At 35.9% G+C, this 24,391-nt stretch overlaps 1 protein-coding gene across 1 annotated transcript in view; it reads right to left on the bottom strand.

Moving 5' to 3' along the window:
* Nucleotides 1–4,642: 4,642 nt before the first annotated feature.
* The window catches only part of JMY (junction mediating and regulatory protein, p53 cofactor), a 61,962-nt gene continuing 42,213 nt past the window's right edge, over nucleotides 4,643–24,391 (bottom strand). Inside the window, exons 6-11 of the mRNA XM_021531120.4 lie at nucleotides 24,016–24,203; nucleotides 17,535–17,621; nucleotides 14,969–15,064; nucleotides 13,269–13,815; nucleotides 11,369–11,679; nucleotides 4,643–8,116 (exon numbers count right to left, since the gene is read on the bottom strand). Of these exons, the coding sequence (XP_021386795.1) occupies nucleotides 11,372–11,679; nucleotides 13,269–13,815; nucleotides 14,969–15,064; nucleotides 17,535–17,621; nucleotides 24,016–24,203 (1,226 nt within the window). The 3' untranslated portion in view covers nucleotides 4,643–8,116; nucleotides 11,369–11,371. The remainder of the gene's footprint in view (nucleotides 8,117–11,368; nucleotides 11,680–13,268; nucleotides 13,816–14,968; nucleotides 15,065–17,534; nucleotides 17,622–24,015; nucleotides 24,204–24,391) is intronic.

Below are 24,391 nucleotides of genomic sequence, written 5' to 3'. Positions count from 1 at the left end.
AGTGCATGTGTGTGTGTGGGGGGGAATGGCCATCTTTTTATGGTGCTTCAAAATAAGTTGATTCATACATGTCTGTTACTGGTGTTTAAATTGTGCTTTTAACATGCATGGCAGTTTGAGCATGCACTGATGATTTTGTACGCTGAGAACTCAGTTACACTCTTACTGAAATTGAATGGGATTAAAATAAAGTACTGAGGAAGAAAAAGCATAGTTAATATAAATGCTTTGTATGAATTGCATGATTCTTCAATATTCCTTATTCCTGACTTTTAATGTACAGAGGGAATGTGATGCTAATTAGACAAGTTGTTAAGATGAAAGAATGAAGTAAACAGTGACTTTTGACAGTTTGAAAGACTGTGAATGTGCTTAGTCTTATGTAAGCAATGTGGGGTATAGTAGACATCTCAGAGAAGTCAAGAAGGCTGCTGCATTCCACGGTGATGAGTGACAAGAAAGTAATACAGATTTGCCTGTGGCACAAGTATCTCCAACAAACATCCCACAAATAGCACAAAACTACAATAGGAATAAGGGGGTAAGACAGCAGATACAGTGTGAACATAAATACAACTTCTGGTTTTGCTTAGGTTCTTTTTTTCCCCCAAAGTTTTCGTTGATTAATGATGAGTGAACCCCAGCAATAACACAGGCAGCAGTTTTAACAGCACAGAGAGTAATCTGTGCCTCTTTTTATCCACCAGCCCTTCCTGTGGAGGCAACAGTTCAAGGGAGATGTGCTGGTTTTGAGCTGATGAAAATCTGGACAGTGAGCATGACTGTGGTGAAGATTTGCATAAATTTTAGAGAAAGTAACAAGAGACTGAGAATCTTAATGCAAAGGGGGAAAGGGCAGAAAGGCCAGAAAGGCTTCTCTGTGGGATCAGTTCTGCAGGATGGAGATTTGGACAGAGACTTGCAACACTTCTGTGAGCAATGTAGGTTACATGGTGATGATTGTGTAGCTTCTTGGGACCTCTAGGATGGTTTTCTGCTGAAGGGCAGTTTGTGTAAGCAAAGTGATGCCTGTAACCACTAAATGGCTGACATGGTACATCTAAGGTTTAAGACACCATTTTATCAATTTTTACATACATTATAACCTTCCTTTACAAATGGTAAAAACACAGTGGCCCAACTCTGTAACAGCAGATTTAGACAGTGATCTGTGACTTGAGCATAAAGCTCCAGCTGTAGTGGTGACTGATATGCTGATGGCTTGCTGACTCCAAGATTCAGAGACAGAGTTCAGGATTCCTCTTCAGCTCCTTCCAATTGCAGGATAAATGAAGACTATAAATTGGGCCTCTCCCTAGGATGGGAAGCAGCAGTAAGAACTGCTGAGGAAAGGAAGAGTTCAAAGGTTTTGGAAAACAACATCTGCCAAACATACCTTCCATTCTTACTTCTATCCCTTCTACCTACTGTCTCTGTTGAGCATTTAGAGGTGGAAGAGAGAAAAACCCTGCATGCATCAGTAGTTCCCCTATTTCAGAGGCACTGTGGCCCACTTAGTATTTATTTACAATGTACCTTTGATTAACATCTGACATGTAGCAAGCAGGGAAAAAAAGAAAAAAAATAAGACAGTTCTTTCATCTTTTGTGTTGTACAAACAAGAGGCCTTATTCTGCATGGCATACCACTACCTTTCAAGTTTGCCTACAGATAATATTCACCCATCTGCAATCCTGATGCAAACACTAAATTCACTTCCAACCTGTATGGATACTGTAGAGAGCTATAAAAAACAATTTACTTATCTACTGAAGCCAATGCCAAGCAGAACCAGCTGATGGAGCATCAGTTTGTCCTGCAGAGCAAAACCTGTGCAGCACCCACATCAATGTCACACACTGCCAGAGCTTTAGGAACAGACATCAGACACAAATGTAACTCTTCTCTCAAGTCAGCAACGAACTGATTATTTCAAAACAAATTTCAAACTTGTTCTACATGTTCTGCCATAATCCAAAATTAAGTCTTTATTACCTGGCATGAAAAACGCCACTAGGAAACCAAAGCCAGACAGCTTTGAATTTTGTGTAGGACATGTTGCAATGCAGTTGCACTGCAAATACAGAGTTGGTTTCGTGTCGCTCTTTGAAATGTCTTTTTTGTTTTCTCAGGATTGTAACGCCACAAAAAAGTTCCTATTCCAGAAATACACTGGTTTTTTGTTTCTTCATGTTAAGGAACCAGCTAGAAATATAACAGAAACCTGCACTGCACCAAGATCACAGAAGCAAAAGATAAAAGAGACACAATATAAAGATACCTCTTTTGCAAGATTTAGGTCTACATAAATAGTAACGCAAAATGGTTAAAGCAGTAAAAGAAAGAACTTATGCACAGACACCTAGGAACTCTAGTTAGGGACACGGTAGGTGTAATAAGGGTGCTAAGCTCTTAGCATTTCTGTATTTAAACTTTCACCCTTTTTCAGAGTGTTTCTTTCTGTCTTTTGATCAAGAGATGGAAAGTGGGTGAGATTTGTAATTAACAAAACTATCAAGCATCATTTAGGAGCAAAGTTCTTCTGTAATACTTAAATTGTTAATATGGCTTCATTTACAAAGATGTTACCTAAATAAAAATATTCCATGCTACAACATAGCTTAGATGCAACCACCAACCATTAAACCATACAGGGAATTTGAGGAGTTGTAAGAATACCAACAGGATCTGAAATGAATTAAATCTGAAAGTATTTTTTGTGGGAACCAAACTATACCAAAAGTATTTTTTAAATACTAGTACATAATCAAAGTTAAAACCAAGACAGTGATCAAATAAATATCCTTTAATAAAGAAAAGAGGAATAATTTTAAAGCACCAAAACTGTGAGTATGATGTTATATCGCATGTACAATAAGGTGAATGCAGTACTTTGCATACAGGTTTAAATTTCTGAATCATGATAATGAAACCCCATGAAATACACAGCAATAAACTTGCACTGCAGAAAAGCTGCACTAAAGAAAAAAAGACCAAGAAGCAGACAATTAAGACTTTTTTAGTTTCTAGGTATTGCTAGAAATCTTTGTTTAGTTCTTAAACTTTTTTTAGACATACTTGTGCTTAATACTTAGTAACTTTGAGCATTTTCAGGCATAGTAAATTTGCAGAGTTGTTTACAATAAAATATGCATTTAATATGTCCTTTTGAATATAATGGAATTAAAGAACTTTTTTAAAGCTAAGCACAATGTGCTAGTAGTGTCTTAGTCTAATGATAATATTGCACAAAGCTAGTAAATGGAAAATTTGTTTTCATTATTTCTTATTTATTCTACAGGCTTAAGAAAGAAGGTCTTTTCATTAAGCTTCACTGGCTTCATTCATGTAAGACAACTTACAGCCATCTGTATTTCTTTAGCTTTCCTTTCACGATGACACATTTGTATACACTTAAAATAAAGATCAAAACATACAGCAACAGCAACAATACGCTGGAAGATGTTAAGTTGATATCCCCAATGCCCAACACCTATTTACTAATTCAGAAGTCAAAACTATGTTTATACTCTGAAAATCAAGCCAGTTTATGGCAAACTAGTTCCTGGATAGGTTGACAGTCTCTGCAATAAAGTCTCTGCAGAGTTTGGACTATATGCACCAAAATGGTCTTCATCCTTTCTACTTGTTTTCAATGGACACACTACTGGTTAATGAGCTGCTTTACACATTAATAGTAAAAACAGCAGAATAAAATTCACTGCTTGGCCATTTTCCATATTAGAGGTACAGAGCATTCACATTTGAGAATGGAAAGATGACCTTTTCTGTCAAATTCTGAAGCTCTGGGCCACAGAATATAGAAGACCTGAATCACAATAAAAATACCTAAGTGTCAGGTTGCAGATTCACCAAAGCCAGAACTGTGAGTTTTGGATTAACAGTCAAACTGAGTGGGAAGTACAAAGACCCATATATGCAACAGCCCCTCCCACAAAAATACTGGCATGCCCGCCCTCCCTCCCTTGACCCTCCTAAAAATTCTAAGTATTTATGTATTAGGCAGCAATTAAATATAAATTCACTTTGTAGGAAAACTTAAAATTACAGTATATTTATAGGTTAAAAATAGCCATTGTGTTGGTAGCATTGATAGCAGTACGTTGATGTGCTTATTACAACAAAGAGCAATTTGCAGTCAAGTTTAGGATGACCTACTGTCTTGTCAGCTCCAAGAAGACTGAAATCATGCAACATGCTCTCCCAGTAAGGTGCTTCTGTTACTCCTTTTCTTTGCAAGAAGCTTCGCTTGTTCTTAACATTAATTCTGTAGTGCGAAACATCAACAACATATTGTCCATGCTTATGAAATCATTACCAGAAATACATCCAGGTAATTTAATTACATAAGCATTACAATGAAAATAAAATCTGATTACATGCATGAGCAAACTTGATTTACAAATTACACTCCTGAAATTCAGTGCAACAAATGGAATAAGGGTAACATTAACCAATGTTTCTGCCTCCTCAATAAGTTGCATCTTCAATAATGTATCTATCATTACTTTATTATTAAACAGTACAGAATATAGTGCTTATACTCAAAATGATTCTTTACAAATAACGTAGTGAAGTATGTTGAGTTCTATCCCCAATTCAGTCACAAAAGTACACAATATATAATCATACTAATTTATTTTACAAGTGTCTGGTGTAGAATGCAGACTGTCAGATTTAAGGAAAAAAAGACAAAAACAAACAAAACCAGGCAAAACTTAGAAGTGATGTTTGAAAAGAAAAAAAAAAACCTTCATCTACCCTAGACAGATAGCTAACATGAAAATACAGTAAAGTGAGTAAGACTATTGGTAAAGGATCTAGAACCTCTGTGAGTGAGAACATGAAATTGTTGATACAAATTAAATTTCCGAAAAAGACTATTGCTGTTTACCTTACGTTTTGGTTATTTTAATAGAAACTTAGAAAATTTAGTTTCGTGTTCCCACTCATAAAAGGTTTTCAGTCCTTACATAAGCATTTGTACAATAAACATTATGCATCCCAAATCTTTACTTCACTGGATCAGTTACACCATAGTAAAACTTCTAATTTGAAAAAAGAAGTTTCTAAAAAATAGGAAAAAGCCCAAAAGCTGACAAACTACTTAAGATAAATAACTAGCAACAGAACAATGCAGCCACAACAATAAAATGAAAAATATCAATAGGCAGGTCTTTTTGTGGAGGCTCTCTTTCCTTGCACGTTTGTGTGTTTTTCCTTAGTGATGCTTGCCAAGATTTCTCATGGACCAACACAATTATTACAGCTTTTCTCAGCTGTGGAGGAACTGACCTCAACACAGGACTGTCATAATTTCCCTTTCTTGTAAATATACTAAACTTTCCCCTTCTTCTGCAGTAGCCATCCCACTGGAAAATTTCACATGGCAGAGGATGGTACCTTTTTATGCATTAGTCTGTGTACGCTACATATCCACAATTTTTATATCAAAGTGAAAATTATGTGAAATTGTGTCATCTAGTGACTCATGGAGATGTAAATTCAGGATTTTTTTTTTAGCAGAATGTGGAAAAAACCCCCATTCATTTTCCACATAGAAGATGGCAGTTTTAAACTGATACATACTGCTATGCTCAGCATAACAACTACTTTTTGTGAGCCCAGGAAATACATGCTCATATGAGAACTCCATTTCTACTGAGACTAAGCTACTACAGAAATCTAAGATTTCAGCTAAATATGGAACAGATTAAGAAGAGTAATTTTCATCAATCATGCACACATTTTTCAAGGCAAAGATGACAGATCACATGGCAAACATATCTGAAAACTGTAGCAGAGTACAGCATGGAGCTATTTAGGTAACAACACAGTGGTAAACTGCAGACAAATGTGTTGTGCAAGGGAACCACTGCACAAATACTTTAAAATTACACTATCTTTCCTCGGCTTGAAATTTTGCTAGTGTTCTGTATGCATACTCCAAGCAATTAAACCGCAGGCTGGAAAATAGGAAAGAATGAACCTAAAAGTTGCTCATTTAATTTAGCACTAAGTTTCAGGTGAAATGTGTAAATGTATTACCCTTCTACATCAAAGTTCTGTTTTTTGCTACAGCCAAAATTCATTTGATTACCTTGGTTTTAATGTGTGGTGTGACTGAAAGTACAAACAAATGTAGAACAAAACAGCTGATGGTACAGGCAGTGTCGAATGATTACAATGAACCTTGAAAGTCCTGCTATTGCTGCATGAACACAGCATCAGACAGCTTGCAACCATACCATGTAACACAGAATTCAGAGAATAAGTTTAAGAAAAAAGCATCATGTAGTTTTAGACCTGTGGAAAGCCAGTATCAGGTGTTTCACACAGCTGAAAAATAGAGACCTGGCAACTAACACAGCAAAATCTATACAATTCTACAGTCGCTGCTCACAGGTGCTTTGAAAATCAATGTTCACTAACTTTATAAGTAAGGCAACATGGTTAAGAAAATCCTCTCAAGATGTTTGACAGAGCTTTGATTTTTGGACAGCCACAGCAAAACATCTTCAATAGACTGAAGGGTCCCAGAGCTGAGGTTCCTTTATATTACACAGCCTATTGCTAAGGTAAGGTCTCCTGCTCCTCTCTCTGTAAGTAAACGGCAAGACATGAAATCCCCTGTTATAAATGTTAACACAGTACGTGTTCCATTACACGACAGCAGCAATGAGTAACTCCACTTAAAAAGAACCCAGATCCCCATATAGTAGTTTATCTGTCAAAAGAGGAACAGTGAATGGACCACGGAACACAAAGGACAAGGACTGTATATTTCTCAAACACAGTGTATGTTACACTAGTAAAAACAAGATGCTAGTGAAAATTCAGCTTTCCTAGAAGTGTAATGGGCTGACTTTTAATACCACATGAGGTTTCTAGGTGGTACAAGGCTACTTGTATCTCTGTATTGACATACCTCTTGGTATTGTGGTATCATAAGAGTAGCTGCCTGCAGCCATTAGTCATGAGGTTTAGGTCTACTCCTAAGTATTCACTGTAGAGGAAGTTGTAACTCTCCTTTAAAAATAAACCAGTCAGAATCAACTTTTTTCAGCCAGTAGGCTTTTGGGTATGAAATACAAACATTTCACAGCCACTAAAGGGAATAATGAAAACCAGCAAGAATAGCATGATTTTCACAACTCAATAATCAGAATGCTTAAGTGCTTTAATCTTTAAAGAAGGCTGCTTAGACTAATCAAAAGCCATTTTAAACCAAAAAAAGAAAAATAATTTTAAGTATGAAATTACAAAATATTGCTTCTTATAACAAATGATAAAAGTATAACTAACTCGGTTCAGCGTAGCTAAATATTTTAAAAAAGCATGAAAATGTCTACTTTAAAAAGATGTCAGACTAAACATGACCTTCTAAAAAGGTGCGGCAGTATGTCTCGCTAAATGTATCATGATGGAAACAAACACATTCTTGAATATGTTCTGAATTCAGCTCTTAATTCTCATTGTGCCGTGGTCACTTGTCAGTTTTCATACTGATATATGCTTCTTCAAGCTAAGAAGAAAAAAGTCTTAGTTGCATGTTACTGAATTTCAGCTACTGTAGTGCAACTAGGAATTCTCTTTCTGGAATATCAGACTGCTACACAGCAAGCTTCTCTGCAGGGAGCCATTTAGTTCAATTTTCAAGCACATGAGATATTCAGTGCAGTGAAGGGGCCATTTTACAGCTGGTTTGGAACCCCAAAGTTACTCTAACAGCAAATAGTCTCCCAACTCAAAATGGCCCCCACACTTAACTGGCCATACATTACTAACGCAAATACAAAAAGTGCTTAAGAATTGGGCATTCTTGATAGTATAAAATGCATGTCTGAACAACTTCTCTTTGTGCCCAAACCAGAATTTTTTTTAACAAATAAAGAAAAAAGTGACCTGAAATTAATATTTCAGGCCATTTTTTTCCACATACTGAGTTATTTGCCAAAGAAAGACTATTTCTTTGCCAAGGAAAGCCTCCTGTGGAATTGATGGTCATAACTGCTGGCTCTGAATTCTCAGAAATGCAGGAGAAAAGTAATCTTCAACTGGGGTTTCTTTTCACACATTGGTAGCTGTCAAGCACCTGTTTGGGAAGAAAAAAAAAGGAACATCTGAAAAGCTAAACGGGTGTAGAATTCTCTGGTATTCTCAACATATTAGGCAATTCTAACATGCAATATACTGAGCAGCGCGTACTGAGCAAAGGTTCTCTTTGCTCCCAGGGTAATGACACAGTGACTCTGGAGCCAGAACACACATACAACCAGGTCTTTTGTTTTTGCCTTCCAGTATTACTGGCAATTAACACAGATTAGAGTTTGAAGAGGCCCAAAATACTGGATTAGCAGACTACAGAGAACAAAAGCTCCCTTGTTATCTTGTTATTTTGTCCACCACTGACAGGAACTCAGGTTCTGCATTATTTATATTACTAAGGTGCACTATTATGCACCATAGTAATATAAATACACATATATTCTCAGGATACTTTTGATAACCAGTAATCTCTTGTATTTTTCATACAGAAGCTACTTCATAGTTATACTGCTTGCTTAGCTACTTCAATATATAGAATGCCTCAGTATCTTTTTACATGTTTCAGAGTGTCTATCTGGAAAGAACTGCTCTTAAAAAGGTTAGTTGTAACTTTATCAAGAACACAGAACAGGCAATACAAGAAATTATTAGATCTCCTGCAAGAATTAGTTACTATTAGTTTTGTCTTCAAACTTCAATAATTAATGAAACCACTTCATTGAGCACTGCTAATACTCTCTTCACATATATCAAGGAACTTTCTGGTACTTAATATACATCACTGTATCATATTTAGCCTCCATTTTGAAAGGCAAATATCTGCATTACACTTAGCCTATACACACATACTTATAATTAAGCACAATTAATATAAACTGTGTGCCAACACACTTCTGTAAACAGGTTTTCAACCTAAAATCTCTATGATGCTGTTTTGGCATGTGTAGCGCTTAAATGTTAAAAACCAGCAGGTCAATATTAAAGCATGATTTTAAGTGGATTACCCCACAGTAAAAAAATACTAGCCTGCTACTTCTACAACAGATTTTCATTATTTTACTTTTGTATGATGAATGGTAGTAAGCCAGTCTGTATTGTCAAGTAAGTATGCTCATCTATATGGGAAATATTTTTTCAGTTGATTTTTTCAAAGGCTTTGTCTCAATCTCTGTTCTCCCAAAGTACTTCATGTGCTTGGATAGCAAAGTCCTTCCTTGTTTTTTTCTGAGCTGTTAATACAGCTATTCTCTACAACCATTTTTCAGTCAAAACTATTATGTGTTAAATAATATGACCTAAAACAAACAGGGTTGTTTTTGTAGTAAAATCTGACATTGGTAAGAGAAAGCAAATCCCAGATATGTAGAGAACAAGGAGCACATACTCCTGACACTGAACTGACACTGAATCCTGCTTTTAGGTCCAAATGATTTCACAGGACTTCAGCAGGATGTAGACTGGTAAAAAGGAGACAACAACCAGGGACAGTGATTTTCAGCCTGCATTCTGAAATCCTTTTATGGGGCCGCAAATAGCAGAGAAAAAATAAGCATTTATATTGTGTGGCAATGACCTCAGAATAGTTCTAAGATGCACTTCCAATGTAAAATGCTTAAGAGGTCAATCAATTTGATTAAAAAAAAAAAAAATTAAGTCAGTCTTGGAAAATTTCTTTGTATCTTGCAAAAAAAAAAAAAAAACCAAACAAAATCCCAAAATCCCAAACAGTCAAACAGATTTCCTAAAGTCAAAGTCAAATCGCAAAGTTTAAATTTGATCTGTTATGTAGAAAATTAGATTGCAATCTAATTGCAATTGCATTAAGAAAGCCAAGTTAGTTCCGAGACATGTCTTTTCTTATAGCTGTCACTTAATTTCTGAAGAGCTGTGGTAGTGGGAGTTTTCAATATGCAAAGATAGGAAGAAATTACATGAAAGCAAAATTATTTTCACTTGGAGTTTAAGCAAGAGTTAAGCACATCTCCACTCCTGGAGTTTCAACTCCAAAACTAGCAGTACATTTGGTATGGAATAAAAGGAGCAAGCCATAATTAATCAGTGTAAAATCATCAGGGTGGCCAACAGCTAGTTCATGAGGAATTGAACACAGCATTTATTTTCCTGTTCAAAAATTTAAAATATTGTAATTTGAAAATAGCGTACTAATGCAACAGATTGAGACAGTATTTCATAATCATTAGAACATTCAGCAGATGATGTGCCAAGTCAGGATCAGTTTTAAACAGCTGTAGCACTTTACCAATAGTCACTCTCCAGCTATGGAAACAACTAACCAGAGGAGAAATGCTGGATTGTGAACATTCAAAAAGGTTATCTTCTTTCTACTGCTAACTGTGTTGCAAGGACTAAATATTTTCCCCCTCATTCTGTTTAAAAAGACTTTCTGAACAGATTTTTAATTTCTTTACAGATTGTCATACCTCTGGTTTCTCAGTTTAGGTTTAGTGGGAACCTTCATTGATACTCAAATTCATTCACGTGTAAGTAACAGAAAAGAGTCACCCAGAGAAGTGGTCTACACTGCTGCTGTGGTCACAAATATCTTTGTGCTACTGATGCAGCAACTATTTTGAAAACTGATCTCTTGCCCATTTTTGGTTTGTTCTGAAATCATTAATTTCATCTCCTGAAGTCTGATATCTGTACTTTCAAGCACTGTAGCTTAGTATTAATGCAGGTTCATGGAATTTATATGACTAGCAGAAGTATCAGTTGTATATGTACTGTTTAGAGCCTGGAAATTCAGTTAAGTCAGAGATTTTAGAGACTGAAACCAAGCCACTGAGAAGTCAGCTACTCAGGGTAACCCACAAGATTTCGATGTGTTCAGCATTCAAACATAAGTCCTTCACTTAGAAGTTACTCAGTCTGAAATAAGACATATCCAATTTTTACAAGGCTAGAAATAATTGGCAGGTAAGAATAAAGTATATCCCAGAGTGACTTAGCTGCTTTCTAAACTTTTTATGTAAACTGGGAACTGTCCTTTCAAATTTACTAAATAAAATAGAGCATTTTTCAGAAGTCCTGTCATATTCAGCAGAAGTACTGGAACAGTAAAAGGCTAACATACTGTCTAAAAAGAGGTTTTCCCTATTATAATCTTTAAATTCTTTGAAAATTCAGTGATACTCAATTCATATGTGCATTTTTTATCTGGATGTCAGACAGTTTAGTCACATTTCTAAGTCTCCTACAATGCACAACCTGAAGCTTAGCCGATACTGCTACAAAAAAACTGTTGCAGAAATATTATCTTTAAATGTAGCTTAATTACAGGTTAGTTTTCCCAGTCTGTGCAAGGCAAACTCTCTTCTTCATCCTCTGACTCAGGTGATGCTTCTTTAATCCTTCGCAGTGCTTCATGGATGCTCCTTGTCAGAGGGTCAGTATCAGGCAGGATTGTAAAGGATTCTCTCAAAACATCTTTCTGTACTTTCTTCAGTTTCACCCCTTTCCTGATCTGCGCCAAGATGTTATTGCTATCATCTTCATCAGGAAAAGGAGGGAGACTTCTCTGCTCAACTTTTCTTAAGTGAAAGCTACCACGTTTCAAGGAAGCCAGCACTTCATCCATCGGGGAACTCACTGCAGCAAATCAAAAGACCTTCAGTATTATTTTCAAAAAATTTTATCAGTCTTAATTTTTATTTTCTACAGACCAAAAAGTGCCTGCATACTATTAAAGTAATAGTCCCATACTGTAAGTATAATGGTAGCTCAAAGTCTATTTTAGCTTCTAAATAATCTTCCTTATTACCAGGTCAAAGCTGGTTTATACAGACAGTTGTATTTGTAACCACTTAACTTCCTATCAGGAAAACTAAAACTTTCTGAACAATGTGGCTTGTCTGTTTGCAGTCAGGAAAGTCAAATAAACTGCAAGGATTTCAACATAATGAAAGTGTTTACTTCATCATCTTTTTTTACTTTAGAACTGAGGTAATGAGTACATGTCTTACATACTAGACTGTGTGATCCATTCTTACTACTTGCAATTTTAGGCTGATTTTACCTACTGCATGACTATTTCCACAAGCCAGCAAGGGAAGCAGCAATACAGTCAATTGCAAGAGCATGCATTTTCCTGCTTCTCTGGGTTCGTGGATTTGTTAGCATCTAGTAAAAGCACAGTTACAATAATTGTCTTCCTTTATAATTAAAGTAAGCAAACAAGTAAGAGATAGTTCTTTATGGCAAATCCTTCCTTTATCACTAATTTTGAAACTAGTTTTTCGCAAAAATAAAAATCAGGCTTTTGCTCTTTTAAAAGCCACGAGTGGGCAAGATCTTCATCCAGAGAATGCATTATAATAAAGTATAATAAAGTTTAAACACCTCGTATAGAGCAGCACATAATTTGTGCAGCACTTCTCTATCGATATGTATCTATCTCCAGCTTGTTTCTGTACATCATATAAGATGTTTCTTAAAATCTGTTTTGGATTTAGGAATAAACTTTGTCCATCCCACTAAAGGCCTAGACAGAAAAGATGCAATGAAAAGAGTAATACAAAAGAATACAGGATGGCACATTTGAAGGAGGAAGGATGGACTATAACGCCCCTGTCATACATAGACAAATTTCTGAAGCCACTTAGAAACTTGGAACATTTCAGGGGATAGGGAACAGCAGGTAGAGTGCTGCTGCAGACATGAACGATATTCTTAAAAGGGATAATTCATTTGAATTTATATTTGTCATATTATAATGCATATAAAACTGCACACACAATAGGTGCTTTGAAAAAATTGAAAGATAAAATGCAAGTCAGTAAAATAAACAATAGGACTACCTAAAAATGATTGCTATTCTGTTATTAAATAGAACAGTGCATGCTCAGGTGAAACATAGAATATTTACAGGGTTGGCTGGTAGATACATGAATATTCTTTTCAACAGCATTTTCTATCCAGTCTAACATAGGATAATGTAGACTCAATTTCACAAGTGTTTTCCCACTGAACAAGTGTGCCATGATGTTGTAAAAGCCCTAGTGTTCGAGTTGCCAGCATCTCTCAGCTAGAAAGGATTTAACAACTTTCTCATTAATAACAAATTAATCACAGCACACATCTTCCGACAGAGTAATTCAAAAGATGAACTGATATGCATTGCAATTTTTATATTAGTAACAACAAATTTTAAATTAAATATGCAGAAATTAAAACATTACCTCTCCTCCTCTGTAAACCCTCTAGATCACCAGTCTTCTTAAGCTTCTTCTTGGCACTGACTAGCTGACTGCTATCGAACAGATGTGCTGGTGGGACACCAGAAGAGTGCTGGACTCCCTTCTCCACACTCTGACGTTTAACAAAGGTGTCACTTTTCTCTAAGGATTTGGTGGCATCTTCCTTGGAGGGCAAAGGTGGAGGCGGAGGTGGAGGAGGCAAAGGGGGTGGAAGCTCTACTCCAGTAGCTGTCTCTGGTTGAAGCTGGTCACTGGGAAGTGGAGAAGTGCTAACATGGGGCAGTTCAGAGGTAACAACATTAGGAGGCAAAGAGACATCTTGAAGTTGTTTTAGGCTTATGGATTCCTGCACTTGCACGGGCTGAACTGCTTTTTCCAATTCCACCTCCTCACTCTTCTCTTGGATTTGTATGGTTGCTGGCAAAGACTGAGGCTGCTCAACACTGGGCACTGAGCTGGCTGCACATTTTCTTCTTGCATGAGCCAGGCGTAGTCTGGTTGATTTAAGTATTACTTGCCCAGGGTACCGCTAAAGTGAATAAGGTATTGACAATTACATAAGCAGGTGCAATGGATTATTTCATATTTTACCTACCTGTCATTTCTGACAATTTTCATTTTGCTATGTATGTAAAACCAAAGCAAATACATCCTCATCTGTGTGCAAAAAATTATTCATAGTTTTTATTCCTATTTAAGCCAAAATTTGATTAGTCTGATAAATGAAACACATAGGCTAGAATTACAATTTTACTAAGAATCAGATTACACATTCAGAACTCGTTTTTTACTGGAAACTAAAATACAAAATTCCCTCATGCAGACCAGTCTGACTTAATACACTGGCCTTATATGTGAATCATACTGTTTTAAAAAGTGTATCTTGAGAACAAAGATTTTCAGCCTTGATTTACTTCTTAAATTTGCTGCCTCATTATCAGTCTTTTCATATTAGTTTCATCCATAGCCTTTTTAAAGCAAAAAATGAAGCTGCTTCTGAAAGACAGGTCTAATATTTTTTGTATAACCATGGAAGGCCTAAAGCAGTAACATGCAACAATATCAGCATGTTAATAGAAAAAGACAGCTCATGAACAATTGCTTCAATTTGCAGAAGTTACAGAATTCAAGTCTTGCAACCAGTAAGGACATGAATATATTGCTGAAATATTGCTGAAGACAACTTTCCAGCAAAGAAACTTCTCACACCTTTATTTTTTTAATATATACAACAAAAAGTGTTCACAAATTAACACAGTCTCTGTTTTCTTTCACTTTCAGCCCTTTCCTTATTCCTTCCCCTTCATTATACCTTCTATGCACTTTCCGATTCTTCCATTGTAATAAGAAGGGACAGATATTCTAGCAATCAGCAGCAGGAGGGCACATCAGATGTAAATGCTTTAAACTCTACTTTGTGGAAGTACTGTTTAGATTACACTTCTCAAGAATATGTGCTAAGTGTCTTGTCACAAGGTAGAGCTTTAAGAGTAAACAGAAACTTATTATGGCACTGGGAATGCAACAGCTAGAGGAATCTGTTACCACCAATCCCCTATTTTGTTGTGAATTTTCCAAAGACCAGTTAATCACTAATAGGAGAGTGAATGCTATTACTGGAATAAGTAAGAATTTCTTCAAGAAAAGAAACTGACAGTAAAGAACAACTGTTCTTCTGTTACCTGCTTAAATGAACGAAGTCTGTCCAGGGTTTTCTGTCGTTCCTGACTAACCCAGGAGCTCTTTCTTTCCTCTTCATCTTGCAACTGATCTCGTTTCTGAGAAAATATATGGAAAATATGTAAATATTACATCTAGTTCTCTATTTGGCTTCACTAGAAAAAAAATATTTTCCTAAATGTGAAGAGTTACTTAAAAAAGATACTTCTCAAATAAATATAACCTCAAAATTTGGCCTCTGACTTCCCCTTAAAAAATAGTATACATTTCTTAGTTTGTTTCCTCAAAGAAACGCAAAGCTCAGTAAAGAAGTATTTCAATGTCAAACAGGAACACTCAGCAGATGAGAAATAACAAGTGACAGAATGCTATACTTAGAGAGGCTCCCTTGAAATAAAATTACATAAATTAGCCAGAGAGCAAAGCAGTATTCATTTCTCCCTCATTCCAATAACAAAATGACAGTCCAAATTGCAAGGCTGTCCATTTAAACAAGTCATATTAGTATTTACAAAGTACAAGAATTCGCAGAACTCCATATCACAAAGTTTTGAACCCAATAGTGAGCAAATTAAGTAAATATTTTCACACTTACATTTACAACAGTAAATATAAGTTTGTAATTACTCCAGCTTTTGTTATTTATTCCAGCTTGATTTTATGTAATTGCACTTAAGAAAAGGTCTGAAGCTCTTCCTTGCAACTAGGGTAGTTGTGGTTTTTCTTGTACAGAGATTTTACTTTATGGAAAACACACCTTTGGGTACATCTCCTTTAACCAATCATTCTTTCTTACACAACTTCAGGAAGAGTTACTACACCTTTGAAACAAACACTCACTTCTCAGTCAAATTTACTGGAAATGGAAGCTAATTACCAGAAAGTGAAATTCGCTGCATACAAATTCAGAAGCTATCAGGGAAAGTGATGTAACAGCTGACCACAAAGCAAAAAGCTGAGCAAAACCAGCAGCTTTAATTCTTAAGATGACTCACAGTATTCAATATTACTTTTGAAAGCGTATCTTCATAATCAAAAATTCTGATCACTTTTGTGAACCTTTTACTCTCATTGGGACACAAAAGCAGTGTCTGCCTGCCATTTTTATATGTCAGCTAGTGGGCTGGCGTCCTTCACAAAAAGCCAACTCTTGTGATTTAGAAGGGAGGAAGGATAGATGCATTAGGGATAGAAAGATGAGAACACGTCCGAAAAATAGTAAGGACAGAAAACAGAAAAAGGTGAAGAAGAGGAGAAGCATGTGGTAAAAGAAAATAAGAACAATGGGCAAAGAAGTTAGAACAGAAGCTTAAAGAAGGGAAGAAAAGTAGTTCTATCACTGTACCTGAATGTTACACATGCATTCAGAACAAACTTTTCCTGAAGCAGTCTCAAAATCAAGGTTGTTTGTTTGTTTGTTTTTGTTTTGGCTGACTTGTGTATTTAGCTTTGTTTCAGTTTTAAGTAAAATAGTAAAAATGCAATTCTTACATGGTTTCAAATTTGGACTCCCCTGTTCCAAAGTTTTCTAGGATTATCTTTTCAAAATTCTTAATGAAATCCAGTAATTCAAAACCTATTTTACCATAATGCTAGAATTTTTTCAGTCACATTTTTACCAGAAAAACCCCACACAAGCACAAAACATTAGCATAAGGCTCTTTGTATCATTCAAGCGGGCAACTCCGTAATATAAAAGTACTTGAGAGACAACTAAGTCCTTTGGCTTTGTCAAGTCTTATTTGTAAGACTAATGATAAATGGGCTACTGTCCACACAGTAACTTCATCTGCCTTATTATAAGAACTGATGAAAAATAAATTTTTTGTTTTAATTCCTGAAAGAATATTCCAATACATACTGCCTTTGACAAGCAGCCTTTCCATAAAATAAATTATGTAGCTGACTTCCTGGACAAAAATATCAATGTTAAAAATGTATAAGGATGAAACAGAATCACTTTCACTAATCTAATTGAAGCCTGAATTAAAGTGACTTGGATTTCAATGCATCTTTGTCAGTGATGTTTATCAAATATTGATACTATATTAGCTCCCAAGACCTAGTCCAAAATTTGAATATGCTTTAACATAAGCCTATTAGGTACAGCATAAGAGACCAGCTTGATCTACTCTCTGCAATGAGACTATGAAAAAAATCATCCATCTGGAACTACAAGTTTATACAACATCATTCCTGTAATTGCTTTAGTTGAAGGAAGAAAAGTAGTAACCAAGCTTATTAAGATTCAAGAATAAATATATGTGATTTCCTTGCTTCCATCAGCATACCAGATGTGGTACTCAGAGATGTATCATCATGTGCACATAATGATAAATATAACAAAACACTCAGAATGTTAACCTAGCATAAAGAAATGCTCCACTTGCTTGGTTCCCATGTCTTCGCAACACAACTACAAACTCCCCCTTGCCAGCATAATACGACAAAGAAATCCATGGTGCAAAGGTCAGGCTATCATGCTGAATGCTCCCCTAATTAATGTATAATGAGGAATGCAAGCTATTAATTACAGGCTAAGCTCAATAGCAGAAAACTCAAACTTACCAGCTGAACAGTATGGTGCATTTTGTACTCCTTCTCGCTCTGGTGACGCTGCTGGATCTTCTCATTATGCTTTGCAATACAGATCTCCTGCAGGGACACAAAATACAACCTATATAGCATGCAATTTAAATACAGATTTATATAATGTCATATTTAGCAAATGGCAGGTAGAAAAATAGAAAATTCAGAGCCTATTTTGTACAGGCTCATTTAACTTACAATGAACTGTAAATAAAACAAACAAACAAAAACCAAAAAAAACCCCCAAAAAAAAGCCGGACAACCCCAAATCTATTAGTTTTAACTATCAAAAGAGTAGATCCAAGTGACAGCTGCTTGGAAAGTCTGTTCTACAGGACCAAAGTAAGAGTAGCAAAAATCACCAATCTGTCAACACTTCATAAAGCCCTTGCTTAACCCCATGTATTTGCACCCATGGAAAATAACTAACTCTTGAATGTACCACATTGCTGTTTATGCAAATAGACAGCTTCCCATTTACAGATGTCAGTTCATCTTTTCCATGCACTATCCACAAGCACAGACAGGAATAAAGTTGTTACAACTCATTGTGTTCATTTATTACACCGAGTTCCCATCTGTAACACCTGGTTTAAAACAAGAATTTGTTACACTGTCTGCAAATAAGAACAGGTTAAAAACAACCAAAAAACTAGGCCATGTTTCAACAGCTGACAAAGAGGGTAACAGTCAAACTTTAAGTAGATAGACAACTTCATTGGATGATACTGAAGGCCAGGAAATTGGACAGTATGAGCAACTGAATTAGACCTGGTACAAGCACCACTAGAAAAAAGTCAGAGTACAGTCATAAACAAATCTCACAGCTGTGCAAGAAGGTGTAATGTTAGCAGTTTGGAGTGTGACTACATAAGCATGGAACTGATGGGGTTCTCAAGTGTCATGCAGTATGACTTTTTGGGTAGATCCAGCAAAGAACTTTGCCACTGAAACCATTGCTTGAGGAAGCTGATGGAGTAAAGCACAAAAATACGAAGGGAAGGGATTAAAGAAACCTCACTATTTTGGATGCTTGAAAATGCAGAAAAAGCTGTTCTTCTGTTAAATTGTCTATGGACATGCTTTGATCACATAAAAAAAGTAACCCGTGTTCCTGTACAGGACAGTAAAACCATCAATGTGTCTGCTGTATAGAGGTAAATGACAAAAGCAAAGATTTCTGTGCAAATACTGTCCCATCTTCATCAGAGGTATATCACAGAATGGCTTAGTTAGGAAGACACCTTGAAGCTCATCTAGAGCCAACCTCCCTGTCACAAATAGGGAACTTCCACTAAACCAGGCTACTCAGGGTCCCATCTAACCCGTCCTTGAACATTTCCAGGGATGGGGCATCCAAAACTTCTCTGGGCAACCTGTGTCAGCAGCTCACCACTCCCAGAGTAAACAAATTTCTAACAGCTATTGAAATCTCTCCTTGTTTAAAACTGTTCCCTCTTGTCCATGTAAAATATCTGTCCGTGTCAAAAGGCACTTTCCCTCTTTTTTATAAGCTCCCTTTATGTTCTGAAAGGCTATACTGAGGTCTCCTCAGAGCCTTCTCCAGGCTGAACAACCCCAGCCTGTCATTATAGCAGAGGTGCTCCAACCCTCTGATCATCTTTGTGGACCTACTCTGGACTTGCTCTAACAGGTCCACACATATTTACAGCCAAACGCTATTGGGTTTTGCATTTCTTTCTGAAGGATTTTCCCCCCTGGTGAAAAGAGTTAATCCAGAAACAGTCAATCAATTTAATTTGTAGCTGGAAAAGTACAAAATACTTCATCCCTGTGTTTCAAAGACAGAGCAACCTACATAAGACTAATAGAAAATCTGAACAACTTTCTGTAATACTCCTAACTAGTTTACACTTTATTCTCTATTTAGGTTTTAAATAATGAGAAAATGTAAGTTTGGGTTTTTTAACATGTCTCAAATATTTAGGGGCACAATATTCTGTTTTCACTTTAGCATCAGTATTTAAACATTTCTAATTAAATGCAATAATGAAAGATACTTTAAGTATGTAAAGAGGATAAACCTGACCAAAACATATTTGGTGCTTACTTTGTTCTAATAAACAACCTACTTCAATGTAATTGGATCTCTTTGACATGAAATAATAAAAACTACTAGGAGAAGCTTACAACATGTTGCAGGACAGGATTTGAAATCTGAATCATCTTATTACAGAAATAGTCAAAGAAAAAAAGGAAAGGTTGCAGTTTCAGAGGGACAAATACAGGTTTCTACTTGTAGACAAGATTAAGTGACTTCAAATAAAGGATGAAATAAAAAACACCCCAGATGGCAGCATTAAGAAAACCAATTATAGCAGATGACAAGCTCAATATATACCAATGAACTCTGGTAAAAAAAAAAAAAAAAAAAAGAAAGAAAACAATAAAAAGAAACATAATAATTAGGTGTATGAGCAGTAATACAGAGCCTATTGCACATGCAAGGTAGTCCTTACTTTTAAGCACTGGGAAGCAGGCACATTCTCCCAGAATCATGAAGTTTGGAAAAGACCTTTAAGATCATTCAGTCCAACTGTCCACCCAGCACTGCCACTGTTACCACTAAACCATCACCCAGTACCAGATTCAGACACCTCTCAAACAAATTCAGGGATGATTTTACCACTTCCCTGTAAAATTTTGCCCAGTGAGAGCCACACCTCAAGAAATATGCTGACCAACTGTATGGAACTGAGAAAGCCCTTTCTTTAATCAACTGACTGATTTCACAGTATCAAGTTGTACTTCTATTACAGAGAAAAAAATGGAGAGCTGAGGAACCATGTTAACCTTTGTCAATGCATGAACTACGATGTTTAAGACTAGTAATATGTAATATATGTAAAAGAGGTCTGCATTAATATTGTATTTAACTAGTTACAGTGAATCTTGCTTTCAACTCAAAAAACATCCCAATTAAAAGGTTAGCTTTTCATGTGCAGAAACCATATTTTACTATAAACATTCAGTGTAGTTATGTTCTTATGCCACTGTTGTTGTAGTAGTAGTTGATAACAGAATACCAATAATTCTATGCCAGCTGTCACTGTATCTTCATAACACCTATTTTGCTATGGGCCACGCTTTAAAATGTGGGCTTGCAAAATTCTAAAGGCATCCTATTAAATGAACACAAAAGCATGTGAGAAAGTTTCCTAGATGAAAGCACATGTTATGAACCTACCCTAAATAACCACTTGCTTCACCCAGTCTGCTTGTGATAAGGAATAATCTTCCTGGGTGCCAAATAATTTGATTACATCACAATTCTGTATTTTCAGAGTTTTCGAGATAACTTCTATACCATTTTTTTCACCTTGACTCTTTGCTATAAATCTATCTCCCTAATAAATCAGCTGCTTGTTCCATATGATAATCTAATTAATACTAATGTGTAGCCAGCAGGGGGTAGACTGGCATAACAATAGCAATTTCTTGCATGAAAAATCTACAGCTAGCTCTCTAGAAGTAAGGGGGAAAAAATGAAACTGCTGTTAAAAACTTATTTTTTAATAATTCACTGTCATCAACACAAAGGAACATCAGGAAATGATTGTTTAACAAATGCAAATAGATTTCTACTAAAAGAAGAGAATGAAGAGTTTATACTCATGGTAGTACAGTGAAAAAATATAAAACTCTATAAAACCATGAATTTTGAAAATGCCAGTTCAGTTATTCTAGAGCCACAACTGAATTATGTTTGTAACAAACCTCTAACAAAAGTTTCTAAATAAAAGCTTGGTACATATGACTATTTGACAACATCACTGAAAAATTGATTCATTGTCTGCAAAATTAGGGGAGGAATTCCCGAAAAAAAGAATAGAGACTATAGACACTGAAGTTTATATTTCAATTACAAATTGTCTTACTCTATAAAGAGTAATTTATTTGCTTTCACTGTGTTATCTCCTCAACAGAAAAGATTTTTAAATACTGGATGATGAAATTACCTTCTTCCAAAAAAATAAAACTGATGACAGAGAAAAATTTCCTATTGTTTCCTTAATCCTGATACCTGCTGCTAGAAAGGAGACATTCTCCTAAGGGCATTTTCAGTTGCCAAAATCTTCATAATGAGAAAGGACTGTAATTTCTAAACATATCACAAGACTGTCCTATACACCACTTAATGCATAGCTTGCTTTTTGTTTTCACCTACAGAACTGACAAGCTTAAAAAAAAAAAAAAGGAAGAAAAACCTCACCAATCCACCATCACAATCTCACCAACCAAATCCAAAACAGAACACCAGTTTAAAAGTCTGTTTTAAGATACTTTGCTGAAACATGCAAAGTCAGGAACACAATCTGAAAAGCATTAAGTACACTCTCATCTCAGTTCAACAATAAATGTTTCTTAATTGACACAGATTTACCACCCAGTATGTACTTTCCACATTCATCCTCAAAAAGTCACTTTTCTTCACATAGCATTCAGTCATCACTGCCCTCATTCTCACCATCTACAGTCTGCTTTTGTATCCCATCTGTATCTTAGTTCTGCATACTTGACTTAACCTGCAAACACTTCAGAGCAAGACCTCTTTTATTTTCCCCCCTACATATGCAACTACTCACACCAGGCATCTCAAATAGCATTCATTAATGTTTTACAATATCATTAGAAAAGCCATTGAAAATACAAAGCTTGCATTAAAAAAATGAGACAAATCTAGAAGTTTTGATTTTCAGGTAATTGCCAGAAAGCTTAGTATGACTCTGGGTTATCCAGCAGTAAGAAGAGAAGCTAAAAAATGGCCATTCTTTTCTGCCCCACAAATACCACACAATGGCACACAGCTGCCCTTTCTTTTTGCTCAAATAAAGCTCATTTATTTTCTCCTGGTTTAAATACACCTTGTTCTACTCTGTGATTCTTCTAGAAGCTAAGTATCTTCCTGCAGCACTCAACTACAGAGAATGTTATGCTGGGCAATGACACAAGTAAAAGAGGTGGAACTAGTTCTTAGAGTGATGTGATGTCCAAGCTCCACATGGAGACATTACCTCAGGTCCTGAAAGCAGTATAGCCACAGCTATCCCAGCACGATGTTGAGAAGATGAACCTGTCTCACTCCTGCATGCAGATGCAGAAAAGCAACACTACCATACACAGCTCTACATCTTGTCACAGTGCACAACCCACCATGCTGCTACTCCTACTACAGCCAAAACCAACACCTTCAGCTTAAACAAGATATTCTATCATAGCATAACATTGAGACAAAAGAGACATCAAAGGTGACTAGTTCATTATACAGATATATGGGCATGCTAAAAATCCCTACTGCTTCAGCACTTCGTTTTGACCTGTGAACTCCAGTAAGTTAAGCAAAGAACAGCAAACAGGCTGGCACTTTTGAACAGGTTTGTCTGCTTTGTAAGATGCCAGTAGTGTATTTTCATATCCAGGAGAAAATATCATATTTAACTATAGCCTGTATAAATTAGAGTAACATGACAGGTAAGTTCTCTTACTTGAAATACTAACAAGGTTCCTCATACCTTTTCTCTTTACAAACTCATGCAAAAGAAACACAATGACAAAGCAAGCTACTTCACATAATCAGCTAACAGGGGACCTCTCTTCTAATACCTCATTTGCAGTCTTCTCCATACTGGTTTAACTAGAAACCAAGCAGTGGTTGACAAAATGCAAAAATAAAATACATTAAATGTTTCAACAACTTTTCATTTGCTTTGTTATGCTTCAGATTTAGGTACAGAAATAGATATATTAATTGTGGAGGCAAGACCTGAAGGGTTTACTGTCAATCTGGGAGAACTCTTTATAAGAAGGGGTCATTTTCGCATAAAGAGACATGACTGCAAACACACAACCAACCGACCATTCATGCTAATCCAGAATGAGGCTTCAACTGACATTTTTGCATAGTTTTACAGTACATAGTATGGGGTAGAACTTATTTTCTAACAAGTACTGCAATGGTCTCCCAAATTTTGACCTAAATTGCACACACAGAATTACAAATTAAGAATATAGACTGCCAAACAAAGTATCAACACAACGTAAGCTTAAAAGGATGGTAAGAGAATGAAGATAGAACTCACTAGTGAGAAACATATTTGAAAATTCTCTTTGGCAAACATATACAAAACTAATCTCCATAAAAACATTGATTCTAGCATGGACTTCCTGCCTGAAAGTATTCCGATTAGTTAATAGAAATAAGGTTATTAGTTCAAAGTAATTGAAGGTTCCTTTACAGCTAGAAGAAAGGTAAACAGAATCTTAAATGTATCAATATAATAATACATGTCATTTCATTTAGTATTCTGCAAAACAACTTCTAGCAAACAATGAAAGTAATCCACAAAAATTCTGGGAAATTTGGATCTGAAAGGAAACCTTTTGAAGTTTTATTAAGTTTGCTAATTATGTCCAAAAAAAAAAGGCAATTAAACAGTACCTTCTTATTTCTGAGGTAGGCTTTCTTGGCTGAAATACGTCCTCGCCTTGCTTCCAGCTGGCGGATTTTTTGTTGTAGCTTTTGCAGCTCCTCTTTTTGCAAGTGTACAGATGTTGCCATATCTTCTTTTTCAAGCATGGCTTCCATACTTTCATAAGTGTCATAATACACCACTTCATCTCTCTTCTCTATTTTAAAGATGTCAGCAATAAAAAAATTAAATCAATGGTTTGTATTTGATTAACATTTTGTTTTCCTCAACAACAACCCTCCCACTGACCTGCAAGATATGATGCCACAGCCCTTTCAGAGGACTACTACCAAAAATCAATAGGTCAGACGAAAAACATTGCACAGCAAGACACTGTACCGCTTT

The sequence above is a fragment of the Lonchura striata genome, chromosome Z (assembly GCF_050655825.1).
Source record: "Lonchura striata isolate lonStrDom1 chromosome Z, ASM5065582v1, whole genome shotgun sequence".
Classification (NCBI taxonomy): Eukaryota; Metazoa; Chordata; class Aves; order Passeriformes; family Estrildidae; genus Lonchura; species Lonchura striata.
This window is presented reverse-complemented; position numbering and strand designations above follow the sequence as displayed.